The 22,288-nt window shown below is 33.9% G+C and overlaps 1 protein-coding gene across 1 annotated transcript in view; it reads left to right on the top strand.

Annotated features, from left to right (window-relative positions):
- LOC140435597 (ATP-binding cassette sub-family C member 4-like) overlaps window positions 1–22,288 on the top strand; it is an 81,346-nt gene that overhangs the window by 50,326 nt on the left and 8,732 nt on the right. The window contains exons 8-11 of the mRNA XM_072524341.1: window positions 6,994–7,221; window positions 11,962–12,192; window positions 18,573–18,865; window positions 18,959–19,204. Coding sequence (XP_072380442.1) covers window positions 6,994–7,221; window positions 11,962–12,192; window positions 18,573–18,865; window positions 18,959–19,204 — 998 coding nt within the window. The remainder of the gene's footprint in view (window positions 1–6,993; window positions 7,222–11,961; window positions 12,193–18,572; window positions 18,866–18,958; window positions 19,205–22,288) is intronic.

Here is a 22,288-nt window from a genome sequence, read left to right on the forward strand (position 1 = left end):
CAGACCTCTCCTACCCTCTATCTTCCCTTTGAGTATCAGTTGCTGAAAAGTATATCTTTCTTATCGTAATATGTTTCCCAAGTATGCAGTCTTCTTACTTTTTACATAACTAAAAAGTTCCCTATCCTGTAAGCCCGCTCTTCTGAGTACTTCCTCATTTCAGACCCTGTCCGTCCATGATATTCTAAGCATTCGACGCAGGCACCACATTTCAAACACTTCAAGTTTGTTAATGGAACTGGCCTTTAACGTCCATGATTCCATTCCGTACAAGAGAACAGGCCACACGTAACACTTAAGCATCTTGTATCGGAGGTTGAGGTCTAATTTACGATCAGTCAGAAATTTACGAAGCCTCAAAAAAAGCCTCAAAAAACTGTGACTTCCGACAGACATTACCAATGATTCCTTTCTTTACATATGCGGATAAGATTAATGCATGATTAAAACAATCGTTTTTATGTCGAAATGTCCAAACAGTTCGATTGACCATTAACATAAGTGCATAATTTCTGCACTTTTGTTGAGACCAAACATGAATTAATTGTAAGTGTTTTCCCGGCTATAGTGAATAATTAGTTGAATCATAATTGGCTCAGTACGTGCCAATTTTGACAGCGAAAAATGATGATGTTAAAGAAATTAATTTCCATGTTACCAGGTGATCTGATATCTTTTAAATATCGTCAATCGACAGTATTGCTAATGAAGACGAAGCCGTAAATTATCCAACAGAGTTTTAAATTCTCTGAATATACCAGGTATGCCATCACATAATCTTCAGTTGAAAATTGGTTCACCAATTACTTTGCTACGCAATTTAAACCCACCCAGAATACGCAACGGCACACGTTTGGTTATTACAAGTATCACCGGAAATATTATTGAAGCTTATTATTATCATTTTGACTGGACGATTTGAAGGAGAAATCGTCCTGTTGCCACGTATGCCAATGATACCCTCATCTACCATAATATAATTAAAAATACTTTAATTTAATTTAATTTAATTTAAAAACATCAAATTTGTTTATATTAGCACAAAACAAATTAATGAAAAATATTGTGTTCCAATTAGCAGTTAGTTTAACGTTAATTAATAGGTAAAATTTAGAATAATATAATTATTTGGAATAAAAATCGAATAAATATCGTTAAATAAATTGAACATAATATTAGTCGCATAATAACCAAGTCACAGCAAAGCCAAGCCGGGTCAGCTAGTATATACTAGCTACTACTACTACTATATAGGAGAAAAGAAAAAGCTAAAAGTGCTAACTATTCCATATATTGCGCTCAACGTTTCGTTCTATATTTACAAAACTGCGTCAGCCCATATATGTGAAGAACAAAGCTGCTTTTAGAAGAAAACACAGTTTTTAAAATTAAAAGAAGGGTGTCGATTAAACATAGCATCTTCAAGCAAAGTAAAAGAGATAAATAATATAAAAGACAACATGCGAAGTAATTCATTCCTTTGGTTAAAAAGTTAAAAATTGGTCGTAACAATCAAATAATCACACAGTGAATTAAAAGTGAAACTGGAACAAACCATGAAGTGGAAATATCCAGGAGTGGCTAGTATACCTGTTGAATACAAAGCACGTGGTGTTCGTGTGTATTAAGGTATAAAAAAAATTGCTTATTACAAGCTTAAATTTTTATTTTAAGAAGATCTTTTCGGAATTAAATCATTCCATCATCAGTTAACTAAAAGAGAGAGTAAAAATACCAATATTAAAAAACACAAGTTAAAATTTAAATATATAGAAATAACACGTTGGTTTTTTACTACTTACATAAAAAGTTGTTAAAAAACATTGTATGGCCACTTAAAAAAAAAAACTTTCGAAGGACATCCGTATTAAAATATAATCCTCATGGTTTTATCAAGGTAAATGCAATAGACTTAACTTATTGATTATTAAAACTGAAGATGGGGGCATCTTACATGACCCCCTGTAGCTGGTGAAGTTTTTTCGACTTACATTACCTCTGATCTGTTCTGGAGTCTTGGGCTAACTGATATAAAGATGGTATGAAAAATCAGTTAGTACCCATCAATGTCAAGTGGAATGATGTAGTAGGAGCAAAAGTCATTGTGCTTAAGTTTGTGAATAGGCAGTTTTTAGTGAAGTATTGTGTTTTGTGTGTAGTAAATTCAATAGCAATTTTTGGTATTTTAAAAAGGTGGTAGAATGTAAAACAATGAGTGACTGTGATGTAAAATCAATTTGGTATACCAGGGTAAGGCAAAATTTAAGTTAGGTAGTTGAAATTAATAAATCATTTGGAAGTGGTAAAGAAAAGGTTATTACCCAATTGTTTCCTTGTATGAAGTAGATATAAATAAAAGTTGGTTTGAAATTTGTGGAAGATGAATCGAGGAAAAAGAAAAAGAAATAAAAGAAAGAGAAAGAAAATGAAGTAGGAGATGAATGTAAAGATGTAAGCTGGGGATACTGAAACTGATTGTGATAAGAGATTGATAGATGTGGTGTGAGTATTTATAAGAAAATCTGTGTGATTAGTCAGATGGTAGTTATTGGAGAGGATGGGAAATGGGATATTGGAAAAGTGATGTTAGTGTATTAATGGTGACAAGAATAGAGTTAAGTATGGCGGATTAAATAAGGTGATATTAAGATATGGGAAATTAGAAAGAAATGTAGAAGTAAGTAAAACTGGATGTGTAGTTAACAGAAAGAAAGTTAGATCAGGAAAATAATTGTCGATGAAGTGGAACAAAGTCTCTATTGATGCTGGTGTGACGATTAACACAATTGGGACTGTTTTTCTTTTCCTTGACTATTTCCAAATCCTCAAAAAGGTCAAGTTTGAGATAATCTCTACCTGGGATGTTATGAAGAAGAGAAATATCATCTGGTACCTTGATTGTGTGATTGTGATATTTGAGATGATGGGAGAAAGAAGAAGTGTTATCTAACTTAGAATGTTCAATGGCCCTGGTTACTAGAGATCTACAAGTTCTACCAATATAAGTGGCATCACAGTCAGAACATTGAAGTTTATAAACCCCACTGCGTTTGCTGAAGTCAATAGAGTCCTTACTATTGCATAATGATCTACTCAATTTATTGTTTACTTTAAAGGAAATCTTAATATTTTCAACAGAATTCAGGATAGTGTTTTTAATTGATTCAGAAAGTGTTGGACAGTGAAATGGTAATGAGAAGTAAGATGGGGAATCTGAAGTAATGTTATGGTAAGCTGATTGTTGAAGCAATTTACGTTTCTTTTTATAAATGAGTTTATGGATGATATCTGGGTTGTAGCCATTATTGAAAGCAATCTGTTTGATTATGTTTAGTTCTTGGATGTAGTTAGTGTTGGATAATGGAATGGTTTCTAAACGATGAATGAAGCTGTTGAATGCAGATAATTTGTGTGAAATGGGATGGTTAGAATTGAAATGTATGACATGATCTGTTTGTGTGGGTTTTCTGTAGATGCTATAATCAAAGACATTATTAATTCTATTGATGGAAAGGTCTAAAAAATTGATGGAGAAGTTAGATTCTAATTCCATAGTGAATTTGATGTTGGGGTGAATATTATTGATAGTGTTTAATAAGGAAAAAGCTGTATTTGAGTTACCTCTAATGAAAACTAAGCAATCATCAACGTAACGGAACCAGTGTAGAATTGTATTGTTAGTCATGATTTGAGTGGATTCTAGATGATTCATGAAGAGGTCGGCTAAAAAAGGGGAAAGACAACTTCCCATGGCCAAGCCATCAGGTTGTTTATAAAAAATATTATTGAAAGAAAAATAATCTTGTGATAAACAAAAGGAAAGTATTTCTATTATTGGTGTGATGACTGAGGGATTAGTTGATTTAGATGTGAGAAGGTCCTGGACTAACTGAATAGTTTCAAGTTTAGGTACAGAAGTAAAGAGATTGCTAACATCAAATGAAAGCATAGTCATATCTGGTAGGAGTTTCATCAACACCCCGGTCTCCATAATCTCTAAATTCATACTCAGGGTAATCAAGGACATAACAGGTTTTTCTCCCACTTTTTCTATCAAAAACTCATCCCAACTTATATCCAAACTCAATCACATAAAACTCCTACCAGATATGACTATGCTTTCATTTGATGTTAGCAATCTCTTTACTTCTGTACCTAAACTTGAAACTATTCAGTTAGTCCAGGACCTTCTCACATCTAAATCAACTAATCCCTCAGTCATCACACCAATAATAGAAATACTTTCCTTTTGTTTATCACAAGATTATTTTTCTTTCAATAATATTTTTTATAAACAACCTGATGGCTTGGCCATGGGAAGTTGTCTTTCCCCTTTTTTAGCCGACCTCTTCATGAATCATCTAGAATCCACTCAAATCATGACTAACAATACAATTCTACACTGGTTCCGTTACGTTGATGATTGCTTAGTTTTCATTAGAGGTAACTCAAATACAGCTTTTTCCTTATTAAACACTATCAATAATATTCACCCCAACATCAAATTCACTATGGAATTAGAATCTAACTTCTCCATCAATTTTTTAGACCTTTCCATCAATAGAATTAATAATGTCTTTGATTATAGCATCTACAGAAAACCCACACAAACAGATCATGTCATACATTTCAATTCTAACCATCCCATTTCACACAAATTATCTGCATTCAACAGCTTCATTCATCGTTTAGAAACCATTCCATTATCCAACACTAACTACATCCAAGAACTAAACATAATCAAACAGATTGCTTTCAATAATGGCTACAACCCAGATATCATCCATAAACTCATTTATAAAAAGAAACGTAAATTGCTTCAACAATCAGCTTACCATAACATTACTTCAGATTCCCCATCTTACTTCTCATTACCATTTCACTGTCCAACACTTTCTGAATCAATTAAAAACACTATCCTGAATTCTGTTGAAAATATTAAGATTTCCTTTAAAGTAAACAATAAATTGAGTAGATCATTATGCAATAGTAAGGACTCTATTGACTTCAGCAAACGCAGTGGGGTTTATAAACTTCAATGTTCTGACTGTGATGCCACTTATATTGGTAGAACTTGTAGATCTCTAGTAACCAGGGCCATTGAACATTCTAAGTTAGATAACACTTCTTCTTTCTCCCATCATCTCAAATATCACAATCACACAATCAAGGTACCAGATGATATTTCTCTTCTTCATAACATCCCAGGTAGAGATTATCTCAAACTTGACCTTTTTGAGGATTTGGAAATAGTCAAGGAAAAGAAAAACAGTCCCAATTGTGTTAATCGTCACACCAGCATCAATAGAGACTTTGTTCCACTTCATCGACAATTATTTTCCTGATCTAACTTTCTTTCTGTTAACTACACATCCAGTTTTACTTACTTCTACATTTCTTTCTAATTTCCCATATCTTAATATCACCTTATTTAATCCGCCATACTTAACTCTATTCTTGTCACCATTAATACACTAACATCACTTTTCCAATATCCCATTTCCCATCCTCTCCAATAACTACCATCTGACTAATCACACAGATTTTCTTATAAATACTCACACCACATCTATCAATCTCTTATCACAATCAGTTTCAGTATCCCCAGCTTACATCTTTACATTCATCTCCTACTTCATTTTCTTTCTCTTTCTTTTATTTCTTTTTCTTTTTCCTCGATTCATCTTCCACAAATTTCAAACCAACTTTTATTTATATCTACTTCATACAAGGAAACAATTGGGTAATAACCTTTTCTTTGCCACTTCCAAATGATTTATTAATTTCAACTACCTAACTTAAATTTTGCCTTACCCTGGTATACCAAATTGATTTTACATCACAGTCACTCATTGTTTTACATTCTACCACCTTTTTAAAATACCAAAAATTGCTATTGACTTTACTACACACAAAACACAATACTTCACTAAAAACTGCCTATTCACAAACTTAAGCACAATGACTTTTGCTCCTACTACATCATTCCACTTGACATTGATGGGTACTAACTGATTTTTCATACCATCTTTATATCAGTTAGCCCAAGACTCCAGAACAGATCAGAGGTAATGTAAGTCGAAAAAACTTCACCAGCTACAGGGGGTCATGTAAGATGCCCCCATCTTCAGTTTTAATAATCAATAAGTTAAGTCTATTGCATTTACCTTGATAAAACCATGAGGATTATATTTTAATACGGATGTCCTTCGAAAGTTTTTTTTTTTAAGTGGCCATACAATGTTTTTTAACAACTTTTTATGTAAGTAGTAAAAAACCAACGTGTTATTTCTATATATTTAAATTTTAACTTGTGTTTTTTAATATTGGTATTTTTACTCTCTCTTTTAGTTAACTGATGATGGAATGATTTAATTCCGAAAAGATCTTCTTAAAATAAAAATTTAAGCTTGTAATAAGCAATTTTTTTTATACCTTAATACACACGAACACCACGTGCTTTGTACACAGTGAATTAATAGTTAAAATAAAAAAAAAATAAATAAAAATAGATAAATAAAAAAAAAGATTGTAACTTGTAAAGGTGTTATAGTTTTTAAAATTTTTTCTCTAAGAATAATAAACTTGAATAATGATAATACATAATAACCCTTGATGTCAACTTATGATATCACTTATTATCACTGTCAGGATAAGAAAAGAATATGCTTGCTCTAAAGCTTATGAGTGATTATGCTTTTGGATCCCTTTTTACCCATTTACAGTTCCTAAGTAACATATTACAGACTAAGCTAAATTAGACAAATGAAATTTGCAGAATTCATGTTCTATTCAGATTTTTTGGATATTTTAAAAATATTAAAATGAATGTAGCAGCATATTTTAAAAATAGTCTTATAGTTGAACATTTGTTGTGAAATAAACTAACTAAGTAATTTAATAAATAATTTATTAGGTTATTTCCAAAGATCAAGCCGCGTTTTTGTAGACTGTTGCAAATGTTAAATTTGATATGACAATCTACTTTTTCAGGCAAAATCTTACAAAGATTTTCGAAGGATATGGACGTAATAAACCAGTTACCACACAAGAACTTTATTACTTTGCAAATGTTTTCAGCGGTGTACGGCGCTCTGTTACTAATTATCTTCGGTATCCCATCTATGATTCTTCCCATGTTTTTGATTGCCATAATGATATATTTTTTGGTATCTTGTTTTGTCTCTACTATAAGAGGTTTACAGAGACTTAATAATAATAGTAAGTAATGATTAGATTTTTTTTTAATTATTACAGAATCCAATTAATTTTATTATTATGATTAAATATTTTAACTTTTAATAATAAAAACAAAAATGAATTTCTAATTTAAATTAAATTATTTGATGCAGTTTTATCTGGGTGGTCACAGAAGTATCCGGCCTGGCCCAGAGATGGCAGTAGTTGTTTGACATAGTTTGTATCACTGCAATAGAAAGTACACAATAGTAAACAAAGTAAGTTTGAAGACTCCAGGTTGGCATCGTCTTGGCAGTTTGAAGACGTTGTTTAGTATTTGTTTCGCAGCCTTCGTTAGTGAACGTTTTCGGCGAATTTGTATAAATAGAAAAAATTGGTCATCGTTATGTGATGCGATACTTTTATTTGAAAAACTTTATCCCAACCAATACAACAGCTGAACTGGATTTTACTCTGGGTGAGTCTGCTGATTCGTTAGAACTTGTAAAATATTGTGTAGCAAAAGTTAAATGAGGCCATACGAGCTGCTCAGACGAGCATCGCAGTGGTTGACCAAATGATGTGACGACTCCAGAAACGGAGAAGAAACTCCACAAAGTGGGACTGGGTGATTATTGACTGAAACTAATCGATCTAGTGGACTTAGTAGCCATTTCAAAAAATACGGTACGTCTTATATTAATTGAAAATTTGGACGTGAGATGCAACATAGGTTACGCGTTTACTTTACTCTATCAAAAACAGTGCCGTGAGAATATTTCAATTGAGTGTTTAGCAAAGTTTTACAGCAAAAAAGCAAAATTTTGCGCTATTTGATAACCATGGATGAAACATGGATCCATCATTTTACTCCTGAGACAAAAGAACAATCAAAACAATGGACTTAAAAGGAAGAAAAGGCCTTCAAAGAAGGCAAAGACCGTTCGATCAACAGGCATGATGATGGCTTGGTTTTTTGGGAGGCGCATAGGGTAATTTTCCTTGATTATCTTGAAAAACGGAAAAACTATTAACGGCGAGTATCATGTGAAGCTATTGCGACATTTGAGAGAACTAATTAAACAAAAATTGCCACATTGGTCTAAGAAGAAAATGTTGTTTTATAAAGACAATATACCAGCTTAAAGATCTCTTAGTGCAATGGCCAAAATTTATGAAATAAAGTTTGAACTACCACCTCATACACCCTATTTGCCAAATTTATCCCCTTTGGATTATTTTCTGTTCGCAAACTAGAAAAATTGGCTCAGTGGTCAAAGATTGTTCAACCGTGAAGAAGTAATGTTAGCAGTTAATGGCTATTTTGAGGAGCAAGACAGTTCTTATTAAGAAAAGGAGGTTATGTTGAAAAATAAATAAATACGCTTCTTTACAAATTTTTTTTATTTTCTTTTTTTGAATTGGGTACTTCTGGGACCACCCATGGACGTATCTATAAAAAAATAGTATACCCGTATTTAAAAATTCTGAGATAAATACAAAATTTACATGTACAGTCTGTCCCAAACCCTTTTTTCAGCGCGTCACTAATTTTGACGTCATATAGGATTTTAAGAATGTCGAGAATTATTGCATGACATTTTAGTTAAATTTGACAGTTGCAGGATGGTAATCTGTCTTTTTCTAATTGAAAATAATTTAATAATTTTAATATTAGTCTTTGTTATTTTTCGATATATCTCGGCATATTTAAAATATTTTTATGACAATAAATACACAATTAAATTTTCACTGGAAAATGTCTAATAATACTAACATGGAACTGGAATGACAATAATTATCATTTTATCAGTTGACATTGTGAAAGTACTGTCACGATCGAGACAGTCTGCGTCAAATTATATTTATGCGCAACATTGATTGGATATCTATTTAGTGTATTCTAAACTCCAACCAATTATACATCCGTAAGTAGAATAGTAAAGAGAAGGATACTCTGATTTAAAACCCTGGTCCTCCAAGTTGGGGGTTGAGGCATCGGGCCAACTCCTCGATACTCGGAAAAAATGATCAAAGGGTAAAAATTTCAGCAAAAAGCCTTGGAATTCGGACGGATTAAACTATAAACGAAATTCGCAAAGAAAATGGATTATGAATTTGGGTGCTTGAAACATACAAGGAATAAGGACAAAACAGGAGGAGGTCTTCCGTGAACTGAGTAAAATGAAACTAGACATCTGTGTATTAACTAAAGTAAAGAAAAAAGGAAGAGGAAATGAAAAGATAAACGAATAACTGCATTTCTATACTGGCATAGAAAACCAGGAATTTAAAATTAATAATTGACTATTTCATTCAGCGTAAAGATTCTAAACTAAAAACGAAGGACGTGAAGGTGTTTAGAGGGCCAGAATGTGGAAGTGATCACCATATGATTATTGCAAAAGTAATGGTGACATTTAAGAGAGAACAATCAAGTCACAAAAATGATGAAGTAACAGACATAGGAACAACCATAGAAAACATAAAATATAACCTGGAAAGCTTTAAACAAGATTCGACAAAGTTCTTATATAAAATTAGAATAGCTTAGAAAATAAAAAATATAGAAACAAAGGACTTAGACCCTGAAAATCTGTATGAGGTAATTAAAAAATATATTCATGAAGCGGCAAATGAAGCACTGGAAAAAGTTGAAAATCGAAAAAAAGGAAAACCTGAATGGTTGTCAACGGAACTAGAAGAGAAAGTTCTCAAGAAAAAACAAGCATATCACATATGGCTTCAATCCAAAGATCCTCAAGACAGAAAAATATACGCTAAATGGAATAGAGAAGTTAAAAAAGACGTGGATAAAGCAAAAAATATAAACTGGGACGCTAAGTGTGATGAACTGGACAGATTTATGGGTGGAACAAAAGTGGCACAAGCTTGGAAAACATTAAAGCAGTTTAGGAAAAATGAGAAAAATGAAGACATTTCTCTCATAAAATTAAATGAATGGAAAGAATATTATACGAAACTGCTGAAAGAGGATAGAGGAGAGTACAGATGGGAAAAGATAAGGGAATTAATAGACAACAGAGACGAAAGACAGGAAATCAATATAACAACATTATCTGAATTGACGGAAACCTTAAAAGAGGTTAAAAACGGAAAAGCCGCAGGGCCTGGAGACATTCCCATAGAGCTGGTTAAATATGGGCCGACTGCACTTTTAGAATTAATAGTAGACCTTTTTAATAAACGTATGTATGGAGACCAGGAAATTCCTAAAGATTGGAATAAATCTTATATAAGCTCCATATAGAAGAGAGGGAATAAAAGAGACTGTTTCAATTATAGAGGTATTAGTGTGACGAGCTCTGTGGGCCGGTTGTACGGCAGAATATTAAAGAAGAGGATTGAAAGACAGATACAAGATATTGAAGAACAAAGCGGCTTTCGTACCGGGAGATTCTGCCTTGATAATATATTTATCCTACGACAAATAATTGAAAAGCGTGTCGAAAGAAGTAGAGAGACCCATTTGGTATTTATAGACCTTGAGAAAGCATATGATAGTGTCCCGTTAAAGAAAATGTTTGAGGTCCTCGAAAGGTCCGGATTGAATTCGACGTATATCCGAGCGATATATAAATTGTACGAAAATGCAGTTAGTTGTGTAAAAATTAAAACCAGAACCTCAAATGAATTTAAAGTCACTAAAGGCCTAAAGCAAGGATGCTGTTTGTCACCGACACTCTTTAAAATATACGTCCAAGAAGCATTGAGCAATTGGAGAAATAAATGTAGATTTATGGGCATCGAAGTGAGACAAGAAACTCTGTATACATTGTTGTTTGCAGATGATCAGGTGGTGGTTGCAACCAATGAGGAAGATATAAATTATATAAATCGAAAATTATTTGAGGAATATGCCAAATGGGGGCTTACTGTAAACATAAGCAAAACAGAATATTTAAAAATTGGAGGAAATACCACAGATCTGAGGTTTGAAAACGCAGTCATAAAAGGCTACAACTAGTATAAATATCTAGGAAGCATCATATCAGCAGATGGCAGAGTTAAGATAGATGTACAAAACCGAATCCCCCAAGGAAAAAATGCATACGAATACTGAATTCATTACTGTGGTCTAATAAAATAAAGATGCATACCAAACTTCGCGTATACAGAGCAATTGTAGAACCAATTACCACATATGGTGCCGAATGTTGGACGATGACAAAGAATGAACGAGATATAGTAGACGTTGTGGAAATAGATTATCTTAGAAGGTCATGTCGAGTATCGAGAATGGAAAGAATCAGGAATGAGAAAATACGAAACCGTACAGGAATTAGAGATACTCTTTCAGATAGAATACAAGGAAGGCAATTACAATGGTATGGTCACGTGATGAGAATGGAGGAGGAGCGGTGGCCAAAGAAAGCCTTAATGTATGTTCCGCCAGAAAGAAGGAAAAAGAAAAGACCACCAAATTCCTGGAGAAGAGAAATTACAAAAACAATGCAATCTAGAGGCTTAGAAGAGGGAGATTGGAGAGATAGGAAAATATGGAGGCTGAAATGCGGGAAGCGGCAATCGCCGTAGGACCCCCGTTATATAATGATGATGATGAAGTAGAATTAGCTTTACGATAAATAATTTTCTAAGTTCTATGTATAAAAATCACAGACTCACGTTTTTTTCTGTCACTTCTAGCTTAATGTGTTAGAGAGAATTCGATCAACTATGACGCACTGAAAGAAGGGTTTGGGATGAACTATATATGATGTGCACTCTTCAGTTAATACAAGATGTTTAATCTTTTTTCAGCTAATGCCCCATTACAACTATTCTTATCCAAATCGTTACTTGGAGTGTTTACGATTAGAAGTGCTGAAGCTGAAGCCATAATATCTGAAACATTCGAGAACCTCTTGGATCAACACACAAGCGTTTGGAGCCTTATTCTAATGTGTAGCGAATATTTTTGTTTATATTTGGACCTAATCATTATTTTATTTTTGGCCGTTGTCACGTTCTTTAATGTTGCAGTAAAAACAGGTAAGGGTGTTTAAATGCAGTCAGCAACTACTGATATTTCTGACCATTTTTCCTTAAACATTTCGATTTTCTGTTTTCTGTTTTGTTAAACTTTTCCGGTTTCTCAGTATTTGATCTTATCTGCTCGGTATAGATCATGACCAGCCTCCTGCTGCTTTGTAATTCTTGGTCCTTTCGCTTATTACTAGATTTTTGTTGCGCTAGATTGTATACTTACAAGGCACCCCTAAGTTTCGTTCACTAACTGAACACGTAGGCAGGGCAAAAGATTGTATATTTAAGACATCCTATTATCCTCTTGACTTTACTTATCCGTTCAAAGATAAGTAGTTTTACAAAAAATTAATAATAATATTTTCCTTCAATTAGATAATTAAAAAAATTATATCCGTATCTGGTGATGAAAATCAATCAGACCAAAACAAAATATATGCAGGTAAGTAAAAACTCAAAAATAAGGCAGCCACAAAATATAACTATATATAATATATAAATAGGAGAATACAACATTGAGGTGGTAAGAAACTTTATATACTTGGGATCCCTAGTCACGTCTGATAATAACGTTGCGAAGGAAAAAAAGAATGAAAGAAGGCGGAATACCAAACAAAATATTCAAACAGATGCCAGTAGGAAAAAAACAAGAGGAAGACCGAAGCTGAGAAACTTAGAACAAATAGAAAATGATATAACAACCTTAAAAATAAAAAACTGGAGAAAAAAAGCACGAAACAGATCAGAATCGAGAAGAATCCTGCAACAGGCCAAGACCCAAAAAGGGTTGTCGAGCCAGTGATGATGATGATCTGGTGATTTAAATGGTTCAAATGAGTTTATTCCTCATTGGATTTTGTCCTGATCTACCTTTTCCTTTCTCTCAAAACGGTCCCTACAGCCATAAGTTATGGTCTACAGTCCAATGTGCTGCCATATGTCTAGTAGTGTCAGTTTTGTTTTGGAATCAGGAAAAGAGGATTAATTGACCCCTTTTGGAGTGATAGTGTACTTATTTGAGTCCTTAAAGAAAACTTTATGGTGCTTTAACATTTCTGAAGTCTGTTTTTGATCTTATTTGACTTTGATAATAGTCAGTTAGAGCTTTGCAATAATTGCCCCACTAACATAATCTTTTGGCGACAAGACAACCTCTTGAAATTGTTGGGCAGTCACGTGTAGGTTCAGTAAGTATATGCCTTATCGTCTCTTTCACTATGCTTAAACAATATTCCAGGTGTGCTTAATATGCTTTTTTTTTTATTTTACAAGGGTTACGATAAGTTTTCTTGATAGACTTATTACCTGTTGTTTCCACACGAGTCGTCGCCACACTGCTTTTATTGTCCTAGGTGTGAATCATGTTTCACTACAAACTGTAGTAATGACTCTTTAATGTTTGTGCTGGCCCAGCTAATGTTACGCATTAGTCTTACAGCAGATGATTAGTTGTGTTCTATTTATCCTGCAATATCTTACTAACTATTCTATCTCCCTTGATGGTGATTGTTCGTGATAATCATACGGAAGCTATGTTGATCTGAAAATTATCTCCTTCATAAGTCTCTGTTATTTTTATCTTTATCGTCGTTAGATTCGATGATAATATGAATAACATGAACATAATATGAACAGAATAATATTAATATAATGAAAGATTTTATGTCTAAGCCTTCTGATAGCAACAGTTAATTCTGCCGAAGCTGCAATTGTCTAGAAGGAGACCTTTCCAAATATGTAATATATATATATATATATATATATATATATATATATATATATATATATATATATATATATATATATATATATATAAGCGAGGTTCCTACAGCCTCTGCCGCTTCTCGCATTTCGACCGCCATCGTTTTCTGTCCATCCATTCGTCTTCTTTGATGACTTTATCTCTCATTATGTGCTTCTTCTTCTTTATTGTGGTATGTTATTTAAAGATTTCTTTGGCCATCTATCTTCATTCATTCGCTTCACGTGACCATACCATACTAGTTATCTCGTTTCAATTCTGTCCACACTGGAATATACAGTATTTGTCCTCCTTCTAATATCTTCATTCCTGATATGTTCTTTTTTGGATACACCATACGCTTTCCCTAGAAAATCCATTTCTACTACTTCTATTCTTTTTCTATCTTTATGCGCGATCTGCCAAACTTCTGCCCCATTAGTCATAATAGGCTCTACCAAGGTTCGATAGATTGTCAATTTCGTTTCTTGTCTAATATCTTTAGACCATAGTAGAGAGTTTAGAATGTTTACTTTGGTACACGATGTCTCTTTTGGTAGTGCCTTCTTTAGATATTATAGATCCGAGTTATTTATATTCATTACATGTTTTTCTGTTTCTAATTTCTAACTCTGGATCTTCTTCATCATCCCCTATTTTAAGATACTCTGTCTTTGACATATTCATATTGAGGCACCATTTTTCATATTCTTTCTTTAGTTTTATAAACATGTAGTCTATGTCGTCTTCATCATTCGCTACGACTACCTGATCATTTGCGAAAAATAAAGTTGTTAGACATTTACCACCACCTATGTCTATTCCCATTCCGGATACTTGTTTCCTCCACTGCTCTACCGATGATTGAATATATATTTTAAATAAGGTCGGAGATAGACAACATCCTTGTTTAAGCCCCTCTGTTATTGGAAATGATTCAGATATAAAGTTTTCTTCTTTAACGACACTTCTTGCATTTTTGTATATATTTGCAATAGCATCCACATACTCTCTACTGAGACCTACTTTCGTCAATGTTTGAAACAGTTTTTTCAAAGGTACTGTATCGTATGCCTTCTCTAAATCTTCAAACAATAGGTGGGTAGAGAGATTCCTTGCCTTCCGTTTTTCGATTATCTGCTGCAGAACGAATATACCATCAGTGCACGTTTCGGACAGATTGGAAGCCTTCGTTATAGGCCTACAGAAGGATATTAAGAATAAGTTGGGTGGATAGAGTCACGGAGGTCGAGGTGTTGAGAAGAATGGGAAAAGATAACGAGGTTTTAAATACAATTAAAGTAAGAAAACGGCAATATCTGGGACATGTCATGAGGGGCGAGCGTTATAACTTGTTGCAATTAATAATGCAAGGAAGAATACCGGGTAAAAGAAGTCGCGGAAGAAGACGCATCTCCTGGTTGAATAATTTAAGAGCTTGGTTTAACTGCACTTCTGCTGACCTCTTTAGAGCAGCGGTGTCGAAAGTGCGAATTGCCATGATGGTTGCCAACCTTCTTAGAGGAGATGGCAAGCGAAGAAGAAGAAGCACGATCTTTCTGCACGAAACCCATTTTGTTCTTCTATGTCTTCGTATTCTGATTCTACTCTTTCTTTTATTATTCGACCGTACAACCTCCCCACTGAGCTGATAACAGTTATTCCCCTATAATTAGAGCATTTGCGTTTATTTCCTTTCTTGAAAATTGAGCTGATGTATCCAACATTCCAATCATTAGGGATATTTTGTCCTTTTAAGCATTTGTTAAATAGTTAAACCAACATCTCGTGTAATATTTTTGGTCCATACTTTACCAATTGGGATGTCTCCAGGTCCTGCTGCTTTACCGTTCTTCGATCTTTTGAGGGCATCGCTTAACTCTGCGGTTGTTTTCTCAATTGTATTGAGATATAAATATCGAAATATGTAATATGCCTCGAAATTATTATCATTTAATGCTTTATGTGAGACGAGGGTGAAGACTACAAGGCGCTTAAGGCTCTTGATGCAATCATCAAGAGAAACGTTTACTTCCTCTCACAGGCCATCCATAGCCACATCAACAATTTATTTCATGGTATACTCGTTAGCACACCTCACCCACAGATCCCGGCGCTAAACGTTGTTTTGTGGAACAGTTATTCCTGAAATTCGTTAGGAGCTTCATTAACTACTTGTTCCAGTTCGTTGAGGACTAGGTCTACTTGACCTATTTGAGTATCACGATGATGTCTGTGTACCATGGCCATATTGCATACTTTTATAAGATTAGCATATGATCTAGTCTGTTCGTTAGAGGCTCTTTGCTAATTGTGTGGATGGTGTTTCTGTTGCATATGTTTTGAATTGTATTTAATAAAATCTGACTGTTTGTTAAAACAGTTTTTTATAGATATATAAGGCAACGTTATGTTTCATGCTTTAGCTGAGAATAAAAACCGCATCATTCTAGGATCATTTAAATCCTGTTCAGACTTCGACGACGACTTCTTTCCAATGTCGTTTCTTGGACCTGGTATTTACTTAGAGACTGTTATCTAATTATACAATAATGTCGTACCTTATTTCTAACTTCTTACTAAAATTAAAGTTTTAGGAGTCACTAAGGTTCTATATATTATTGTGTTCCTCGTCTGTGCCTAGTATTGATCGACCTACTTTATCCCAACTCTTGCCTAGGCCGAGTAATGATAAGTTGTTCACACGGTTTTGAGTACTGACCAAAGATCGTCTTTTGCCTCACCTATCCGAGCGCTGCTAATATTAATTTTTTATTTTATTTTAAAAGATTCATCTTTTTATTTCTATTGTACATAATATATAGTAAGTAAATTTTATTTTTGTTATGTATTTGACTATATTTTTATTTAAAATAAACTTATTTTTATAGAGTCTGGTGTCTACCAGAGCTAACCCGTCGCAGTTTTGTTTTCATTGCTCATGAAATCTCCCATCTGAGTTCACTGTTTTGCATTAGATACTTCAGATTAGCTCGAAATTGTCATATTTATATAAAAAAAAAGAATTTAGATCAATCGAATACCGATGCAGGTCTAATTAAAAATATCTATCATTTACCATTCACGTTCCCTATGTATCTGCGTTTAACCTATGATCGTATAGTATACAGAGTAGAAATAAATTTGAATAGAGCAGGTTGACTTGTCATTATATCATGCTTCGTCGTAAAAATATACCAAGTGACATAGAAATCCGAACACCCAGTTTAAATGATTTTATTTCAATAAAATTTGGTGTAATTTATTTATCTTACTGAAAAAAACAAGTGATAAAGTTTTTAGCCTTATCAGTTGTAGATTCCGGTTTTTATACTTTTTGTTTTTAAATTCACTAACAATCTAAAAATGAATATTTCAGCCGCAGTAAAGATCCAAATTTGGCAGATTGTGGTTCTTGACATTCTTTACGATTGGTTACGATGCCTAGAGTACGGAGACCTGTACGATTTCGTCAACAAGTGAGTTTGATAGGGGCCGTATTTATGGGACTTCGGGAAGCTGGACTTTCTTTTCGGGAAGTTGCAGTTAGAGTGCAAATAAGTGTAGACACCATGGTTAAATGTTGTCAGGCATTACTTCAAGAAGGCCGTACGCAAAGAGCAAAGGGCACTGGACGCCGCCATAGAACAACAGACCGTGAAGATCGCCGCCTAAGATTATTGGCCTTAAGAGACCGCCTAAGTTTTGGCCTGTTCTCATACCGACCACACTGGGTCCTCCCTTTAACTCCAGAACACCGCCGTAATCGCCTTGAGTGGTGCAGAGAACGGTCACTTGGAATCAGGAATGGAATAGTATTGTATTTAGTGACGAGTCTCGATTTTGTTTAGGCATGCACGATGGTCGAGCGAGGGTTAGAAGGCGACGTGGTGAAAGGAGGAATCCACAGTTTTTTGTTGAAAGACATGTTCATCACACTGTTCGAGATATGGTTTGGGGTGCTATAGCTTATGATTCCAGGTCACCTTTAATCTTTATCAGAGATAACATAAACGCGCAGCGTTATATCCAAGAAGTTCTAGAACCCCACCTTTTACCCTATCTTGACACCCTGGCAAATCCAACTTTCCAACAAATAATGCACGACCACATGTTGCAAGAGTCACAATAGACTTTTTTCAACATAATGATGTCACATTGTTACCATGACCACCAAGATCTCCTGACTTATCCCCAATTGAGCACGTGTGGGATATGATGGGTAGGATATTGCTCAATTTGCAACGTCCTTCTCAGACTCTACAAGCACTTCGAGAGGAGTTGGTGGTTGCCTGGAATGAGATACCACAAGAGGACATTGACCACCTGATCAGAAGCATGCCTAGGCGCGTTGGAGAATGCGTAACACATCGGGGTGCATCCACACATTATTAAAGGTAAAAGGGCTTTAAAGCAATGCAAACATTTTGAAATTTTAATCATTTACTTATTATGCTTCATTAAGTACTTATACAAAATTTTATTAAAATAAAATCATTTAAACTGGGTGTTCGGATTTCTATGTCACTTAGTATAAATATAATGTCCTTGTATTCTGTGCTTTTCTTTCTAGAATCTTTTTACTTCATTCGTTTTGAATTATTTTTTTTACATATTTCGCGAAGTAAAAACACTCGTTTTGTAGATCATATAAACAATGTATACATTGGTCTAGCAGTCACACAGAGCATATTACTCACGGAAACACTACATGTAGGTATAAGAGAAAACATAGAGGTATTATCACAGAACCCTGTGGTAAACAGAGCATTGGAGTATACACAATTGGCGACAGAAAAAGTCAACGAAGCAACATTGGTTCCTAAAAACTGGCCTTATTGTGGAAAAATTGTTTTTAGAAATGTCTACATTAAAGACAACGATGGTCACGGTTCGTTTCTCAAAAATTTAAACATAGTTCTTAAACCGGCAGAAAAGGTATGTTTTTTCTATACCCTCGTTGCCATATTCAATAACTTTAGATATATTTTTATTAGGTTATGTGTTACTAAGTATATAACATTTTTTTAGATAGCCGTTGTAAGTAGATTTCCTGAAGAAAAGTGGACTATCGTGAATTGCTTATTACGCTTAGTGCCAGTTGAAGGCCTAGTTCTGCTAGATGACGTCGATACAGGACAAATAAGTTTAAATAAATTAAGATCTACAATATCTGTTATCACCAAAGATCCAATATTATTTTCTTCCTCAATAAGATTTAATTTGGATCCTCTTGACTATGCCAATGACGAAATGATATGGAAGGTATTAGAAGAGGTGCGTATACTAGAAATAAATATAACTAAAGATTTAAAGTAAACAGATGATTAAATTTTTTGCTACCATGTCTTCTTTGTTACCGTTTTTATGTACGCATCTTTAGTCTATCCATCCTGCTCTTAACATAATCATCATCATTATTTTTCCACCGCTTTGTAAAGACGAGATTAGGTACCTAAAACTATTACTTAAACCAATGTTGAGAATTACAATTGTATTTAAATGAGCAATTTAATTTCGAGATCACCATTCTAAATATTGAGTCTTCAATCTACAATTTTCTCACACACAAAAAAACGTTTTTATTGCTTCTTCTAGTTCTTCCTAGTTTATTGAGTTTTCTGTATTATCTTCCAATATATTATTTTCTTCTTGGTTAATATCTTGGTTTGTATCCGTTGCCAATATTTTTACCTTTTATCTTTCATTTTTATATTTATTTTACTTCTGATTTGATTTATCTTTTAGATATTGTTTCCATGCATTTTTCTTTACTTTTACTTGCGTTTTCATTTCTTCGGACCACCATGCTATCTGTTTCTTTGTTGTGTCCTTTTTACTTCTTCCGCATACTTCCTTAGCTGCATCCATTATTAGGTCATTGTAGTTGTTCCATAGGTTGTTTATATCATTATTATCGTCTATTTGTTTTATTGTTCTAAGTTTTTCGTTTTTTTTCACAAATATTTTTTCCATTTCTTTATTTTGTTGCTTATATGTTTTTACTTACTTACTTACTTAGTCCTAAGCCTTTCTACCGTTAGGTGTAAGGCTGGTGGAGTTAAGTTTTGCAGTGTTGTCTCCATGCTTTCCGGTCTTGTGTTAGATTTCGTGCACTTTCCCATGTCAATCCTTTCTTCTCAACTTCTTTTCTGATTTCGTCTACCAACCTAACTCTTGGTCTTCCTCGTTTGTTTTTCCCTTGCACTCTCGTTTCAAACACTCGTTTTGTTAATCTTTCATTCGACATTCTACACACGTGCCCGAACCATCTTAGTTGCCCCTCTACTATTTTTTCGTGTATTGGTTCTAGTTTTAGGTTTTGTCTGATTGTTTCGTTTCGTATTTTGTCTGTCCTCTTTCTGTTTGCTATTTTCCTCAGGAACCTCATTTCCATAGCATTGACTCGAGATTTTTGTCTCCCAGTCAATGTCCTTGACTCGCTATTATACTTGTAGGTCTAACTACTGATTTAACGACTGCCGTTTTTACCTCCTCCGGTATTTTTTTCCCCAAAAATGTTGTTTTTATAGTGTTAAATAAGCTTCCTGTTCGTCCCATTCTCTTATTTATTTCCATGTCTTGTTTACCGTTTGATTCAATTATTACTCCTAGGTATTTAAAATGTTCCACTTGTTCTAGTTGTTTTCCATTTAATTGTATTACGTGTGTCTTTCTCTTATTTGAAATTATCATTGTTTTTCTGTATTTATTTTCATATTAATGTTTGACAGTTCTTCTTCTGGGATTTCAAGGTTGTTCTGTAGGTCTTCTCTGTTTTCTGCTATCAAAACCATGTCGTCTGCAAATAGAAGCTCTGATAGTTGAGTCTGTTTCATTTGCCAGTATCCTAATGTTAGTTTTCCCATTCTTCTCTTGGCTTTCTTTATTGCTTTATCCAGTACCACTGAGAACAGCAGTGGGCTCAACACGCATCTTTGTTTGACGCCTTGACTTGTAGTAAATTCTTTGGCTTCCTCGTTGTTGGTTCCCATTGTATTTGAATTATTATTGTACATATCCTTTATTACATCAATTGTTATCCTGTCAACTCCTCTTTCCTTTAATGTCATCCATACGGCCTTTCTTTGTATTCTGTCAAACGCCTTTTCCAGATCAATAAAGCATATATGTATTTCTCTATTTTTATTGATTACTTTTTCACTTACTTGTCTTATTGTGAATATGTGGTCTTGCGTGCTTCTCTCCTTCCTGAATCCACATTGTGTATCTTCCATAATTGGTTCTATTTAGGTTTTTATTCTTGCGAATACCTTCCCAGGAATACTTGATATAGTAATACCTCGGTAATTACTACAGTTTCTCTTGTCGCCCTTTTTGTGTATTGGTAGTATAATGTCTTTCTTCCAGTCCTGTGGTATTTCTGCTCTCTTTATGATATCATTCATTAGTTCTTTCATGCTGTCCACTCCTTCTATTCCCATGAATTTTATCATTTCCGGGGTGATATGATCCTTGCCTGGTGCTTTGTCTAATTTAACTCTTTCAATTGCCTTTTCTAGTTCCTCTGTTGTTATGGGTTCTACTTTTTGTTCTTCATTTATTTCTTGTATCTCCACTATGTTGTCTACGTCTGTACGAGTAAGCTCTTTGAAATGTTCTCTCCATCTTTCCATTATTTAGTTTTATTCTGTTATTACCTTTCCATTCTTGTCTTTTATATTCGGCATCATGTGTTCTTTCTTTTGTCTGAGCTGTTTTAATGCGCCATAGAAGAGTTTTTGATTTTCTCTATAATTATTTGTCATTTTTGTCCAAACTTTTCCCATGACCTTTCTTTTTCTGCTTTGACAGCTATTTTAACCTCTTTTCTTTTTTATTTATATGACTCATAATCTTCAGGGCGCTTTGTACTTAGATATCTCTTCCATTTTTCTTTTTTGTTCTTTACTTTCCTTCGTATTTCGTCCGTCCACCATTCAGTTCTCTTCATGCTATTATTTGCTATTTTTGTCTTCCCGCAAGTTTCCTCAGCAGCTATGATTAAGTTGGTCTTAAGATTTTCCCACTTTTCTTCTGCAGTTTTTGCCCTACCTTTCAAAATATTATCTAATTTTCCTTGGAATATCTTCTTATATCTTTCTTCTTTTAATTTGTAGCTTTTTACTTTTTCATTTACTACCTTTCTCCTCTTTTTTTCTTTTCTTTTGCTGTTCTCATTCTCATTATTACTAGATGATGATCACTGCCAATCTCTGAGCCTCTTTTCACTTTCGTGTCTTGTACTCTTTTCCATTTGTTGCTACTTACCAAAAAGTAATCTATGATTGATTTTTCATTTCTGCTTTCTTGTACTCTCGTGTATTTGTGTACTTTTTTATGTTTAAATTTTGTATTTGT

This window comes from Diabrotica undecimpunctata, chromosome 3 (genome assembly GCF_040954645.1).
Source record: "Diabrotica undecimpunctata isolate CICGRU chromosome 3, icDiaUnde3, whole genome shotgun sequence".
NCBI classification, from domain to species: Eukaryota; Metazoa; Arthropoda; class Insecta; order Coleoptera; family Chrysomelidae; genus Diabrotica; species Diabrotica undecimpunctata.